The sequence below is a fragment of the Chiloscyllium plagiosum genome, unplaced genomic scaffold, assembly GCF_037043375.1.
Source record: "Chiloscyllium plagiosum isolate Xiang-an unplaced genomic scaffold, Cpla_swu_hap1 HiC_scaffold_44, whole genome shotgun sequence".
Lineage (NCBI taxonomy): Eukaryota > Metazoa > Chordata > Chondrichthyes > Orectolobiformes > Hemiscylliidae > Chiloscyllium > Chiloscyllium plagiosum.
The window spans coordinates 821,241-836,125 of NW_028270182.1; the positions used below are offsets into that span (position 1 = coordinate 821,241).

The 14,885-nt window shown below is 43.2% G+C and overlaps 1 protein-coding gene across 1 annotated transcript in view; it reads right to left on the reverse strand.

Annotated features, from left to right (window-relative positions):
- Nucleotides 1-14,885, reverse strand: part of psmb6 (proteasome 20S subunit beta 6) — a 34,133-nt gene that overhangs the window by 10,341 nt on the left and 8,907 nt on the right. The window contains exons 4-5 of the mRNA XM_043682114.2: nucleotides 4,455-4,584; nucleotides 2,202-2,346 (exon numbers count right to left, since the gene is read on the reverse strand). Of these exons, the coding sequence (XP_043538049.2) occupies nucleotides 2,202-2,346; nucleotides 4,455-4,584 (275 nt within the window). The remainder of the gene's footprint in view (nucleotides 1-2,201; nucleotides 2,347-4,454; nucleotides 4,585-14,885) is intronic.

A 14,885-nucleotide genomic window follows, 5' to 3' on the forward strand; every position in this document is an offset into this window, starting at 1 on the left:
AGAAAATAAGGCAGGACCTTCAACGCTGGGGAGATCTCCCAATATCCTGGCTAGGCAGCGTAGCCTTAGTTAAGATGAATATTTTAGCTCGTCTTCTATATCCTATGAGAATGCTCCCCTTGATGATGTGGAGACAGGCACTGCCTAAGCTTTACGGCTGGCTCGGCTCCTTTATTTGGAGTCATAAATGGCCCCTTATCAAATTAGAAAAGCTGCAGCTCCCACAAGCAAGGGGAGGACTGGACTTCCCAGATTTCAGGAGTTACCAATTGAGCTCCTTATTACCTTATGTAGTTGATTGGTTGTGGGTCACAAGAGACCCAATCTGGATAGACATTGAGACCTCCAAAATAAAGTGTCCTCTTATCAATCTATTATTTATAGACAAGATGAGAGTTATTACGGACTATTGTAAAAACCCTACTGTACTAAATACAATTAAAGCCTGGAGGATAATGCAACAAGATGAGGGTAAACTGCAAAAAGCCTCCCCTAATGCCCCCATAGTGGGAGCATCAGGATTTCAGCCAGGGCTGACAGATGCTACATTTTAAACTTGGGAGTCCAGAGGTATCTCCTGCTTGGCAGACCTGTTTGATGGGGAGATTATGATGGCCTTTGAGCAGCTGCGCCAGAAGTTTGGACTGCCTAACAAGGACCTCTTTCGGTATTTTCAAATACAAGACTTTATACAAAAGAAGACCACACTGATAGTCAATTCTTACAAATCGGATAGGAAAAGGAGAGTGTTATGGCCAATGGGGCCACCCTCGATCAGTACTCTTTATCATTCACTATATAACACGGTCTCGAAGGACATGGAATGATTATAGAAAACCTGGAATCAAGAATTAGGGTTGGAAATTTCTTTAGAAACGTGGGAGCACATCTGGAAAAAGGCCAAAAAGATCTTTATCTGTAACAGAACTCAGGCTACCCAATTAAAGATACTTCACAGGGCTCACATGGCACCTGAATGACTCGCAAAATTCAAGGCAGGAGCATCCTCAATGTGTCCCGAGTGTAAATAGACACTCTCATGCATTGTCTATGGACATGCCTTAAGATCCGTAGGTATTGGGATACAGTAGCGAATGCCTTGACAGAGATATTGGGTATAGAGATTGGATCGGATCCAACGTCTCTACTTTTGGGCTCTCCAAATTTTTCCTCCCTGGATGTATACGGGAGGAAATCATTTACTATCCTCTCCTTTTGTGCAAGGAAAAATATTTTAGTGAATTGGGTATCCAAAGGCTCCCCCCCAGAATTTTCAAACTGGCAGAGGATAGTCATGGAAAATATCCCCCTTGATTTCCTCACGTATATGGTGCACCAAAAAACGGAACATGGCAGCCTTTTTTGAACTACATCGATACAAACATTTTGGCCATATTGTCTAGAGCTTTTGTTTAGCTGTGGTAATGGTTCTGGCTGGTTCAGGGGCCCGGGGGCCCGGAAGGAGGAATCCCGTATAAATATGGGTCTACTATGACTTGATGTAAATCTATTTTGAGCATGTATCTAGTTATTTAATTACTTTGTTGTTTACTGTTAGTAATGTATGATATCCTATTTTAGGTTTTGGTTGTTTGTAGAAGTAGTAAGTGAGTTATTTTTTATTTATTTCATTTAATATTGGTGTTGTTATTATATTGCAAAGCGGAATACACTAGTTTGTATTATTTTTGTAATTTTGTAAAAAAATCTTTAAAATTTTCTTTTTCAATTAAAAAAACCTATATATATATAAAAAAGAAATGCAACTTCTATGCATTTCAAGCTCTTGGGTTTCTTTAGTTTGACCAGAAAACCTCATACATTAGGTAAGTGTGCAGTATTTTGAACCATATGGTATGTCTAGACATTACTTTTTGGTATAATGCTTCAAATCTCAATAGAAACAAAATAGTACTTTGCAAGTGTGAACATTTCCTCAAACCTCATTGGCTTTTTACAAGAATGTCACATTCCGATCTCAAGCGACAGTTTAACTTTAGGGTGCAATGGTGGTTTAATAATTCTGTCCTCTCAAGTGCATCACCAGACTTCCAAAATAGGGTTATGAAAAATTTCTTGTTAAATAATAATGGGCACTTTCAGATTTTAATTATAAATGTTTCTGAGTGGGAGATGAAATTTCTAAACATTTTCCACTTGCAGCACAAACTCACAACTATACAACTCTTCATTGAACTCACCATTTGCTGTAAAATCTAAGCACTGCTCCTTTGTCATTCCAGGTTTGTACGAGGAGTCGACATAGCCATAAATGTAGGTACTTCCAGAGCCACCAATGGAGAACGGCTGCCGTACCATCATGCCCCCCATTGGAACAGTGTAGACCTACGACCACAAACAAGGACATTAACTCCCAGCGCAATCACACTAATTCACAGACGAATCCTGACGACATGGAGGAAGTTGTGAATTATAGCTTCAACTCATGGATACATTTAGGAGAGGGAGAAATGGAGGAAAAAAGTAAAGCAGAAGGATGGATGGATTTTTAAATGTGTTAAGAGCAACTGAATCTGAATAGATCTTCACTTCTCACTTCCTATGATAAGGCTGTGAAATTGGTCAGTTCGATTTTTTTTTCTTTTACCATACTACAGATCCTGCTCCCCCCCCACTTTTCACAGAATGAAAAAGTTGTTCATCTGCTCATTAAAAAGCGCTACATGCTGTTCTCTTTTTATTCTTCCCATGGTCTCATCCCGTGGGCAAAGTTGGGGCTTCGGTGTTCGTTTAAGCAGTAGTTGTTGGTGGATGTGGATAATGCCAACACAGCCACATTTATCGCCGGACCTACGTTACTGAGGCTTCTCCCTGAATTACTGTCATCTCTGTATTGGTGACAATTTCACAACTCATTTAGGGAAGAAATTACAAGACACAAAGGTGATCTCAATCCTCATGTCCAACTTACTGGCAGTAATAGATAAGAAGAAAGGTCAATTTCACTATGAAACTAAGTTAAAATAAATTCTGACACAAGCAGTGGTTGAGTTACAGTGTGAAAGTTGAGCAGCAGCAGATTAACAACAGGAGAGTGGAACTAAAATTGTCATTGTTGGAGAGGTGGAAAGGTGGATCACCAAACACTGATCAACTGTGGTAATTATAACAAAATAATGAGGATACAAGGAACATTGCTGCACACTGTGGGTGCCATGGATCTACAAAGTGCAACAGAAACCCAATATGTCTGGCAGTACGTGTGACAGGGGAAACAGAGTTAATGCTTGCCGTTCAATGTCGCCTCTTCAAAACTGAAGAGGCTAGAAAATTGTGGGTTTTATGGGAGAGGCGCCCAGTAGAATATATGGCGTGAATACTCAAAGTAAAACATAAATACATGCTAATGATAATACAAGAGAGATCAAGATGCAAAGTAAGTGTTAACGATAGGTGTGAATAGTAGAAAGTAAGTTACAGAGAGCAAACCCGTGGAAACATGGCAATTGCAGAGCACACAAGATTGCACCATCAAAATGCAGGACAGTGCTCATACTCTGAAGTTGTTGAACTCAGCACTGAGTCCTGAAGGCTGTGAAGTGCCAAGGTGGGAAATGAGCTGCTGTTCCTCCAGCTTGCATTACGTTTTGCTGGAATACTGCAACAGGAATGTCAGCACAAGATCAAGACAGTGTTTCAACATGGTAATCAACTGGAAGGTAGGGGCTGTACTTACAGACAGAGCAGGGGCATTCTTCAAAGCAGTTATGCAGTTTGCATTTAATCTTGCAATGTAGACGAGACCATACACTGAGCAGCAGTAGATGATGTGTTTTGGATCTTGGTCACAGAGGAATGAAGAGGTAAAAGGGCAAGCGTTTTACCTGCAAATGCATGGGAAGATGCCATGGAGTAGTGAAAGTGTTAGGAGCAACAAAGGGATCATGGAAGGAACAGTTGCTGCAGAATGCAAGCAAAGGACAAAACTGCATGTTTGGTGGTGGATTCATGCTCAAGGTGGTGGAAATGGAGGAGAATAATCCTTTGAATGCAAATACTGATGGAGTGGAAAGTGAGGACTTGGGGAACTATGTTAACATTCAGGGGGGAAAGGAAAGGGGCAAGAATAGAAATGACTGAGGGCAAGTCCTCAACTGAGGAAAAAGACACTCATATCAAAACCCCCCTGTGAAATAAAATAGTCACAAGTGTGGCCTTAAAAAGGACCGCATCAATGCTGTGGGATAGTCAGGGAAGGAAGGTTGAATCCCAGTACAGAATTATTGAAGGGGTGAACATGGAGAGAAGACACAACAACACATTAAGAAGACTTCAAATATCCAAGTTAAATATGGGGCAGTGATTTAAGGTAACGATCAGAAACTTTTATCTTCACTTTATTCCTTTGGTAATTGGCTAGAGCCCAGCACCCCACAATGTCTTTACAACTGCAGCATTTCAGAGAAAATTAATAATTAATCTATAAACCTTACCTGTCCACCTTTTCTTTTATCCCACCCAGCAACAATGATGCCAGCCATCAGCTCTTCTCTGTATTTATAGCACATATCTTTGAACAAATTAGCAGCTGTCTGCACTAGTGGAAGTTCATCAAGTTCAATGCTGTAAAGAAAGTGAGACAGAAACTAACAGCATGTCAAGAGATACCAAAAACAGTGAGTTAAATTCCATTTTCTTCCTCAGTGTCCTTTTAGCCTGCAGATGTACATGATTCTCACTCCACAGAGACATCCTGTGGGCCTCCAGTACCCTTGGCATACCCAACATATACTTTAGTGCCTGGGACAGAGCTCCAGGATCCCTAGCAGTAGCATCTTGCCACTGATCAGCTAGCTGTGATTCCAGCCGGCATCATTGAAACAAGGCATATAATTAAGAGCCAAGAGTCATTGTTTGTATTTCTCCATGCATCTACATAACTGGCCCTTCACTCCTACCTGCACCTTCACATTCCATGCAAGTCAGTTGTCTCCTGTGTGTCCTTTTACCAAGTTAACTAGTGTAAAGCTTTTGCTGAAAATGTGTTGCTGGAAAAGTGCAGCAGGTCAGGCAGCATCCAAGGAGCAGGAGAATCGACGTTTCGGGCATGAGCCCTTCTTCAGGAATGAAGAAGGGCTCATGCCCGAAACGTCGATTCTCCTGTTCCTTGGATGCTGCCTGACCTGCTGCGCCTTTCCAGCAACACATTTTCAGCTCTGATCTCCAGCATCTGTACATCTACAGAATCAATGTTCTGTTGCACATATTGGATCATAAATATTCTAGAGTCACACTGCTCTTGAAACACCAACATGGCTTCTCTTTTCACAGATGCTGCAAGACCTGCTCAGTATTTCAGCACTCTGTTTTTGTACAGTCGATGCCCTGTACATTTCAGCCAGTGGAGAACATGTTGACACAAATACACTTGATGCATTATACAGTGTTATGAAGCTGTACGTGTGTACTATACCTTTAAGAGAAAGTGACAGCTGGCAAGCACCAAGTGTGCTGGAAAATTTTTAAAATCTAACATTTGGCAGTGAAACAAATAAATGAGCTGGGCTGCCATGTTTCCACAACAATTCGAATTTAGCCAATCAGTTTAAATTATGCTCCAAGATACTAAAACCCAAACAAATTTGAACCTTACTGCTTTGACAACAGCAAACCAATGAGACGCCCTGATGTTGTAGGGTATAAAAATCAGGCATTTTCAACAGTTAGCCAGAGAGACCAAGAGCTCCTACTGCCATACAAACTGCCCACAGACCCGCCCTCTAAAAAGTACCTTTGCATATGAAAAATCTCTGCAACAGAAGACTAAAGATGACCCAAGAAGATACAAGAGGAGGATTGACACTGCTGACTGGTTTTGAAAATTGTTTTATTTTGTAAATTTAATAGGGGCTTCATCAGATCAATATATTGTCGGGGGGTAGATAAATCTTTAAGACAAAGGAGGCTTACAGTGTAGATAGTTATTGTTCAATGTTCTCTTTTGGAGTTAAAGAATAAATTGTTAAATTTTTTTCTTTAAATAATGGAATTTGGGTAGTTCTCTGTTACTCATACTTTAACAGATTCCGAGGAGAAGTGAGCTTTTCTGTGTCTGTTTTAAATTAGAAGGGTTTACCCTGTGTCATAACATACAGTCTCATTCGCTGAGCTAAAGTTGATGCGTGACGATGCTGTCACTTTCACAAGGTTATTTTGTCCCTTGTTTCAAAAAGAGGTCATAAAGGCAGAGGTGCCAAGAGGTCTGGAAGAGCTTGGCAGGGAAGTGGCCAGTTCAGGTTTCTTCTAGTTTGGTTTAGCTGTTGTAGTCACAAGATGGGATAGGGTTAGGGTTAGGGTTAGGGTTAGGGTTAGGGTTAGGGTTAGTCACAAGTCCAGGAAAGGTTGCAAGCTTCAGTTAATGATTCCTGATTGTCTCTCTGAAATCTCTTTGCATGTTGTTCCTTCCTGCCTGTGGGGATCCATGTTCAAATTTATCTTTTTGCCAAGGGGTGTGTTTATGAAATGTTACTGGATTGGAACACTTCCTAAGTCGCTATATCAGGTCAGTTACTTTTCCAATAGTTAAGCTATTCTAAATTCCGTTTTCTTCTGTTTGTGTTTCAATTGTGGTGTTTAAATAAATTCTGTTTTGCTTAGAGCAGAGTGGTTTGACCAGCTGCATCACTTCTGGAATATCCACTTCATATCTGTCTTTAAAATAGGAAAAGGTTGGGTCTTGGCTACCTCAAAATATTTTTGAGATGGTCTGAGCCTGGTTCATAACATATGGGACAGAAATAGTTGAATGAGACCAAACATCCATTTCATGAACTGGTTCACCGTAGTCTGGAGCCTTCAGGGGCAGGGACGAGGTGACAAACTCTTTGACAACAGTCCCTCATGGTGCAAATAGCTCTCCCTAATTCTTCTATACCTTACACTTTGACAGCCATCCAAGGAAGGACTGGAAGTTTTAAAAGTTAATGACCTCAACCTATAGACAATAAATGGACCTATGCTCCAGACCCAGGCAAATCCTGTATCTAATACGGTAGCCTGATTTGATAGTTTGCTGACAGCAGCATTTTAATTTGAATAAAAATCTGGCTGTGAACAAACATTTTGGGCAGAGAAACATTCTGAGGCAGTCACTGTTTCTTAACAGTGAGAAGCAAACGTGTGGAGGACTGCAAACAAAAGAAGTCAATCCGAGTGCTCCCCATCTGTAAACCTTGGATGAACCAGGAAATTCAAACAGGAAAACCAGACAGGTAGCGTTCAAGTCAGATGATCCAGACCAATACTGGAACTCCAGATATGATCTCCGCAAAGCCATCAGGGATGCCAAGAGGCAGTACTGGAGCAAGTTAGAAACCCAAACCTAACAGACAGATTCCAGCCACCTATGGCAAGGTCTAAACAACATTACAGGATATAAAATGAAGCAGAGCAAGATAGTGGACAAAGATACATCCCTCCCTGAAACACCCCATGCCTTATATGCTCGGTTTGAGCAGAATGCCAGCAGCATGGTGACACCTGCCCCAACACCTATTCCCTGGGTCACCACTGCAGACGTCAGATCTCTCTTCCTGAGAGTGAACCCAAGGAAAGTGATAGGTTTGGACAGTATGCCCAGCCAAGTACTCAGATCCTCTACGGACCAACTGGCGGAGGTATTTACTAACACCTTCAACTTCTCCCTCCAGCAAGCTGAAGTCCCCATTGCTTCAAGAAGACCACCATCATCCTCATACCCAAGGAAACACATGCAATGTGCCTGAATGACTACCTTAATGAGTGGCTCTGACCTCAATAATCATGAAGTGCCTCAGCAGGCTTGTCATGGCCCACATCAATTCCAGTATCCCAGCCTGCCTCGATCCCTTAGAATCCACCTACCAAGGTAACAGGTCCACAGTGGATGCCATAGCCCTAATCCTACACTCATCTCGACAACAAGGACACCTATGTTAGACTCCTGCTCATTGACTACAGCTCCGACTTCAACACCATTATCCCCTCCAGACTGATTGCAAAACACTGATCTTGTTCTTGGCTCTGCCCTCTGCATCAAGAACTTCAGCTTTCTGACCCACAGACCGCAATCAGTGAAAATAGGTAACTGCACCTCAACCATAATAACACTCGACGCTGGAGCCCTCCCCCACCTCAGCTGCTTCCTCAGCTCCCTACCAAACACCTGTACACCCATAACTGTGTTGCTAAATTCTAAATGAATAGCATCAACACATTTGCTGACAACATTGTTGGACGGATATTGAACAACGAGTCAAAATACAGAAGGGAGATAGAGGGCTTGGTGACATGCAATGATAAGAACCTCTCTCTCAACATCGGCAAGACTAAAGAATTGATCATGGATTTCAGAAAGAATAGAGGAGAACACACTCCCATCTACATCAAAGGAACAGAGGTCACGAGTGTAGACAGCTTCAAATTCCTAGGACTGACAACAACTCAGATTTTTGAGGAGAAAGTGAGGTCTGCAGATGCTGGAAATTAGAGCTGGAAATGTGTTGCTGGAAAAGCGCAGCAGGTCAGGCAGCATCCAGGGAACAGGAAAATCGACATTTCGGGCATAAGCCCTTCTTCAGGAATGGGGAAAGTTTGTCCAGCAGGCTAAGATAAAAGGTAGGGAGGAGGGACTTGGGGGAGGGGCGTCAGAAATGTGATAGGTGGAAAGAGGTCAAGGTGAGGATGATAGGTCAGACTGGGGTGGGGGCGGAGAGGTCGGGAAGAAGATCTCAGGTTAGGAAGGCGGTGCTGAATTTGATGGATTTGACTGAGACAGGGTGGGGGGAGGGGAAATGAGGAAACTGGTGAAATCCGAGTTCATCCCTTGTGGTTGGAGGGTTCCTAGCCGGAAGATGAGGCGTTCTTCCTCCAACTGTCGTTTTGTTGTGGTCTGACGATGGAGGAGTCCAAAGACCTGCATATCCTCAGGTCTATGGAGGTGCGCCCACACCTCCCCCCTCACATCCCTCCAAGGTTATATTTCCCTCCTCTCCCCTATCAGCATTCCGTAAAGACCACTCCCTCCGTGACTCCCTCATCAGATCCACACCCCCCACCAACCCAACCTCCACTCCCGGCACCTTCCCCTGCAACCGTAGGAGGTGCAAGACTTGCGCCCACAACTCCCCCCTCACCTCCCTCCAAGGCCCCAAAGGAAACTTCCATATCCGCCACAGATTCATCTGCACCTCCACACATATCATCTATTGCATCCTCTGCACCCGATGTGGCCTCCTCTATATTGGGGAGACAGGCCGGCTACTTGCGGAGCGTTTCAGAGAACACCTCTGGGACACCCGGACCAACCAACCCAACCACCCTGTAGCTCACCATTTCAATTCCCCCTCCCACTCCACCAAGGATATGCAGGTCTTTGGACTCCTCCATCGTCAGACCACAACAAAACGACGGTTGGAGGAAGAACGCCTCATCTTCCGGCTAAGAACCCTCCAACCACAAGGGATGAACTCGGATTTCACCAGTTTCCTCATTTCCCCTCCCCCCACCCTGTCTCAGTCAAATCCATCAAATTCAGCACCGCCTTCCTAACCTGAGATCTTCTTCCCGACCTCTCCGCCCCCACCCCAGTCTGACCTATCACCCTCACCTTGACCTCTTTCCACCTATCACATTTCCGACGCCCCTCCCCCAAGTCCCTCCTCCCTACCTTTTATCTTAGCCTGCTGGACAAACTTTCCTCATTCCTGAAGAAGGGCTTATGCCCGAAACGTCGATTTTCCTGTTCCCTGGATGCTGCCTGACCTGCTGCGCTTTTCCAGCAACACATTTCCAACAACTCAGATTTCCCATGGATATGCAACAGTCAAGAAGACACAACAATGTCTCTACTTCTTCAGTTGCTGTCTGGCTTTGGAAACATTAAGTTGCTATAAATTTAATAGGGGTTTTTTGGATCGTAGATTGTTATAGAGTGGGAGATGGATAACAAATCTTTAAGAGAAAGGAGGCTTAGAGTTGTAAATACTTGTTGTTTAATGGTCACTTTAAGAGTTAAAGAATAAAATTGATTTTTTTTGTTAAACAGTGGAATTTGAGTAGTTCTCTGTTACTCATATTTTAAGAGATTACGAGGTGGGGTGAACTCTTGTGCGTTTGGTTTACCACCTTGTCGTAACAATTAAGAGTAACATGAGCTACCCTCCAATCTGTAGGGACTCTTCCAGAGTCTATAGAATCCTGGCAGAAGACCAATTCATCCAACATTTCTACAGCCACTTCCTTAAGTACTTTGGGATATAGATTATCAAGCGTTGGGGATTTATCAACCTTCAATCCCCTCAATTTTCCCACCTTCACTTCTCTAATATTGATATGTTATGGTTGCTCATCCCCAAGGGTCTCGCACAGCTAGATTGGAAATGATTTCTTTCTCATTATACCAAGTACCCAATCTAAGATGGCCTCTCTCTAGTTGGTTCCCCCACATATTGGTCAAGGAAACCATCCCATACATACTTTCCTCCTCTATGGCATTGTGGCTAATCTGATATGCCCAATCTATGTGTAGATTAAAATGACCCATGATCACTGATATTCCCTTATCACATCTCGAATTTCCTGTTCAACACCATTCCCCAACATCAGCACTGCAGTTTGGGGGTCTATATATGACACCCACTAATGTTCTTTGCCTCTTGGTATTTCTCAACTCAACACATACAGACTCCATGTTGTCAGAGCTAATATCCTTTGTCACTGTGTGTTAATTTCCTCTTTAACCAGTAATGCCAGTCCACCACCATTTCCTTTTTTGCCTGTCCTTCCTAAATACTAAATACCCTGGGACATTCAATACCTGTGGGCGGCACGGTGGCACAGTGGTTAGCACTGCTGCCTCACAGCGCCAGAGACCCGGGTTCAATTCCCGCCTCAGGCGACTGACTGTGTGGAGTTTGCACGTTCTCCCCGTGTCTGCGTGGGTTTCCTCCCACATCACAAAGATGTGCAGGGTCAGGTGAATTGGCCACACTAAATTGCCCGTAATGCTAGGTAAGGGGTAAATGTAGGGGTATGGGTGGGTTTCGCTTCGGCGGGTCGGTGTGGACTTGTTGGGCCGAAGGGCCTGTTTCCACACTGTAATCTAATCTAATCTAATCTAATCTAACCTATGCCTGGTCACTCTGCAGCAATCTCTCCGCAATCCTAATTATATCGTACATGTTTACATATATCTGCGCGATCAATTCATCCACTTTATTTTGAATGCTTCATGCATTTAAATATAAAACTTTTAAATTTGTTCCACTGGTAAATTACCCTACCTTTTTATAATTCCTTGTTGCATAAAGATATTCACCTGTTCTGTCCCTCACCATTATTGTCTGGTAACCATCCATCACATCGCTAACTTGCACTCTTACCTCCTCCTTTTATTTGGGTTTTCTAATTTCCCCTCTATAACTGAATCCTCCCTTCCCCCATTTAGTTTAAAGCCATACCAACATCCCTAGTTATGAGATTCATTAGGACTCTGGTCCCAGCACAGTTCAGATGAAGACCGCCCCACTGGGACTGGTCCCTTTTTCTTCAGTGGTGCCAATGCCCCATGAATTCAAATACATTTTATCCACATTGATCTTTAAGCCACTCATTTACCTGCTTAATCTTATTGACCCTATGCCAATTAGCTCATTGTAATCCAGAGATTTTCAATTTAGCTCCTAGCTGCTCACACTTCCTTAGCAGAACTTCTGCCCTAGTTTTGTCTATGTCTTTTGAACCTACGTGGACTACGACCACTAGATCTTTACCCTCCCACTCCTAAGTTTGTCTGCAGCCCAGATGAGACATCCCAAACCCAAGCACCAGACAGGCAACACAACCTTCAGGGCTCTCGTTCCTGGTCACATAGAACAGTGACTATGCCTCTAATTATACTATCCTCAATTATGAGAGGTTTTTCAAAGTTTGTGAGAAGATTCATAGCTCGGGTGCTCGTTGTTGTGGTTCTGTTCGCCGAGCTGGGAATTTGTGTTGCAGATGTTTCGTCCCCTGTCTAGGTGACATCCTCAGTGATTGGGAGACTCCTGTGAAGTGCTTCTGTGATCTTTCCTCCGGCATTTGTAGTGGTTTGAATCTGCCGCTTCCGGTTATCAGTTCCAGCTGTTTGCTGCAGTGTCTGGTATATTGGGTCCAGATCGATGTGTTTATTGATTGAATCTGTGGATGAGTGCCATGCCTCTAGGAATTCCCTGGCTGTTCTCTGTTTGGCTTGTCCTATAATAGTAGTGTTGTCCGAGTCAAATTCATGTTGCTTGTCATTTGTGTGTGTGGCTACTAAGGATAGCTGGTCGTGTCGTTTCGTGGCTGGTTGGTGTTCATGGATGCGGATCATTAGCTGCCTTCCTATTTGTCCTATGTAGTGTTTTGTGCAGTCCTTGCATGGGATTTTGTACACTACATTGGTTTTGCTCATGCTGGGTATCAGGTCCTTCATCCTGGTGAGTTGTTGTCTGAGAGTGGCTGTTGGTTTGTGTGCTATTAGAGTCCAAGTGGTCGCAGTAGTCTGGCTGTCAGTTTGGAAATGCTCTTGATGTATGGTAGTGTGGCTAGTCCTTTGGGTTATGTACAAAATCCCACAATTAGACGTTTTTCTTCTCTCTCCCCACTTAAATGACTCCCTGCACCATGGTGCTATGGTCAGTCGGCTCACCCTCTCTGCAGTCCCCATTCCCATCCACAAAGGGAGCAAGACTCTTGAATCTGTTGCACAAAGACAAGGGCTGAGGCTCCTGCAACTCTAGCTACTGAATCCCTCTACTTGCCTTACTCATAGCCACACCATCCTGTCCCTGACCACTGGCTGAATTTAAGGGGTAGGTAGCGCCCAGGTAAGTTGTTGCCTCCCTGATATGTTACAATGTCTGAAGCTTAGACTCCAGCTCATCGAATCTGAACCGGAGCTCCTTGAGCTACCATCATTTACTGCAGACATGATCACTGGGAACCACAATGGAGTTCACCAGCCTAACATCATGCAGAAATAACACAGCGCCTGACCCTCCATCCTTATTTTAATTAGTTTTGAAATTTTAAAAAAAGTAACTGTTTTCATATCACTGTGTATTTTCTCAATCTGAATGCAAAATGTAACCAATAATTTAATAAGATTCAATTTAACAGATACAAATTTAGCAGACTAGATTACAGAAATCACCAGTTGCTGAATTCTGATTGGAGTTTTTAAACTCCTTCACTTCAGAAGATGAATCAGCAGGCAAGCAAAGCCTCAGCAATAGTAGAGACTGATGGTATTTTGTGCTTCTATGTAAAGTCCAACCATACGTACTTTAAGTTTTCATATTTTAGGTCATTATTACTTTTTACTTGAATTATTGTCAGCAAGAATGCTGCATTTTATAATTCACAGACCACTCAGAGAATATACCTGGTTTGGTATTGATGAAGGCATCAGCTCATTTCACTGGATTTGCATTCCCATCATTTGAAAGATAAAAGCAGTCAAAAATATCCTGCACTTTGGACATTGGAATCACCTGTTCCTGACTGTTCACTCATTTTCAATGAAAAGGGCAGCGTTTATTATTCCTCCGTTTTAGGATCTTACCCATGGTCCATTTTTTCCAGTTGAATACCCAGGAGATTAAGGGCAACACACTTACATATATAGAAAATTGGTTGAGTGGCAGGAAACAGAGATTTGGAATGGGGATAAGGACTCAAATTGGCAGAATATGACTAGTGGTGTTCTGCAGGATTCTGTGTTGCAGCATCAATTGTTTACCATCTTCATTAACGACTTAGATAATGGCATAAAAAGTTAATTATCCACATTTGCTGATGACACAAACTTGGACAACATTGTAGATGGTGTTGGTCACAGCATAAAATTACAACAGGATATTGATAGATTAGGTAAATATACAAAGCTGTGGCAGACAGATTTTAATATAAGCAAGTATGAGATTATCCATTTCAGATTGAGAAAGGATAGATCAAAATATTTTTCTCAAAAGGAACGAAGATAAACACAGATTTGGCTTTTTTTTTTAAAAAATGCCATACACGGGTGCAGAAAACAGTCAAGACAACTAAATGGACTACCAGCCTTTATGTCTAAAGGCCTGGAGTACAAGGATACAAACATTGTGCTGCAATTATACAAAACCCTAGCTACAGTCAAAGTGTAGTGCAGCCAGTCAGGCAGCATCAGAGCAGGTGAGTAGACACTTTGAGCACAAGGTCTCATCAGGAATAGGGGTGTGGCCCAAGGGGACTGAGAGATAACTGGGGAGGGCAGTGCAGAGTTGGAAGGTTCGATCTGGGATAAGGTGGGGGGAGGGGAAGTGAGGAAACTGGTAAAATCCACATTGATCCTGGGTGGTTGGAGGGTCCCAAGGCAAAAGAAGAGACATTCTTCCTCCAGGTGTCGGGTGGCTAGAGTTTGGCGGTGAAGGAGACCAGGACTTGCATGTCCTTGGCAGAGTGGCAGAGGGAGCTAAAGTGTTTGGCCAGAGGGCGGTGGGGTTGTTTAGCACGTGTGTTCCAGAGATGTTCTCTGAAACGTCCAGGTGAATGGGAGGTCAGGATGGAAGGGTTTATGAAGTTGGCGAACTGTTCAACCTATTGTGTCTGTTACTCTCGATGTGGTCTCCTCTACATTGGGAAGACAGGACACCAACTTGCAGAATGTTTCAGAGAACGTCGCTGGGACGCACAAAATCATTTATGTAGATCACAAACAGCTGAGGTCCCAACACTGAACACCACTAGTCACAACCCTCCATTCTGAAAAGCACCCTTCCACAGCTACCCTTTGTCTCCTATGACTATCTTGCCTGACACCATGTGACTTCACCTTTTGTACCAGTTTGCCTTTAGGGACCTTGCCAAAGACTTTACTG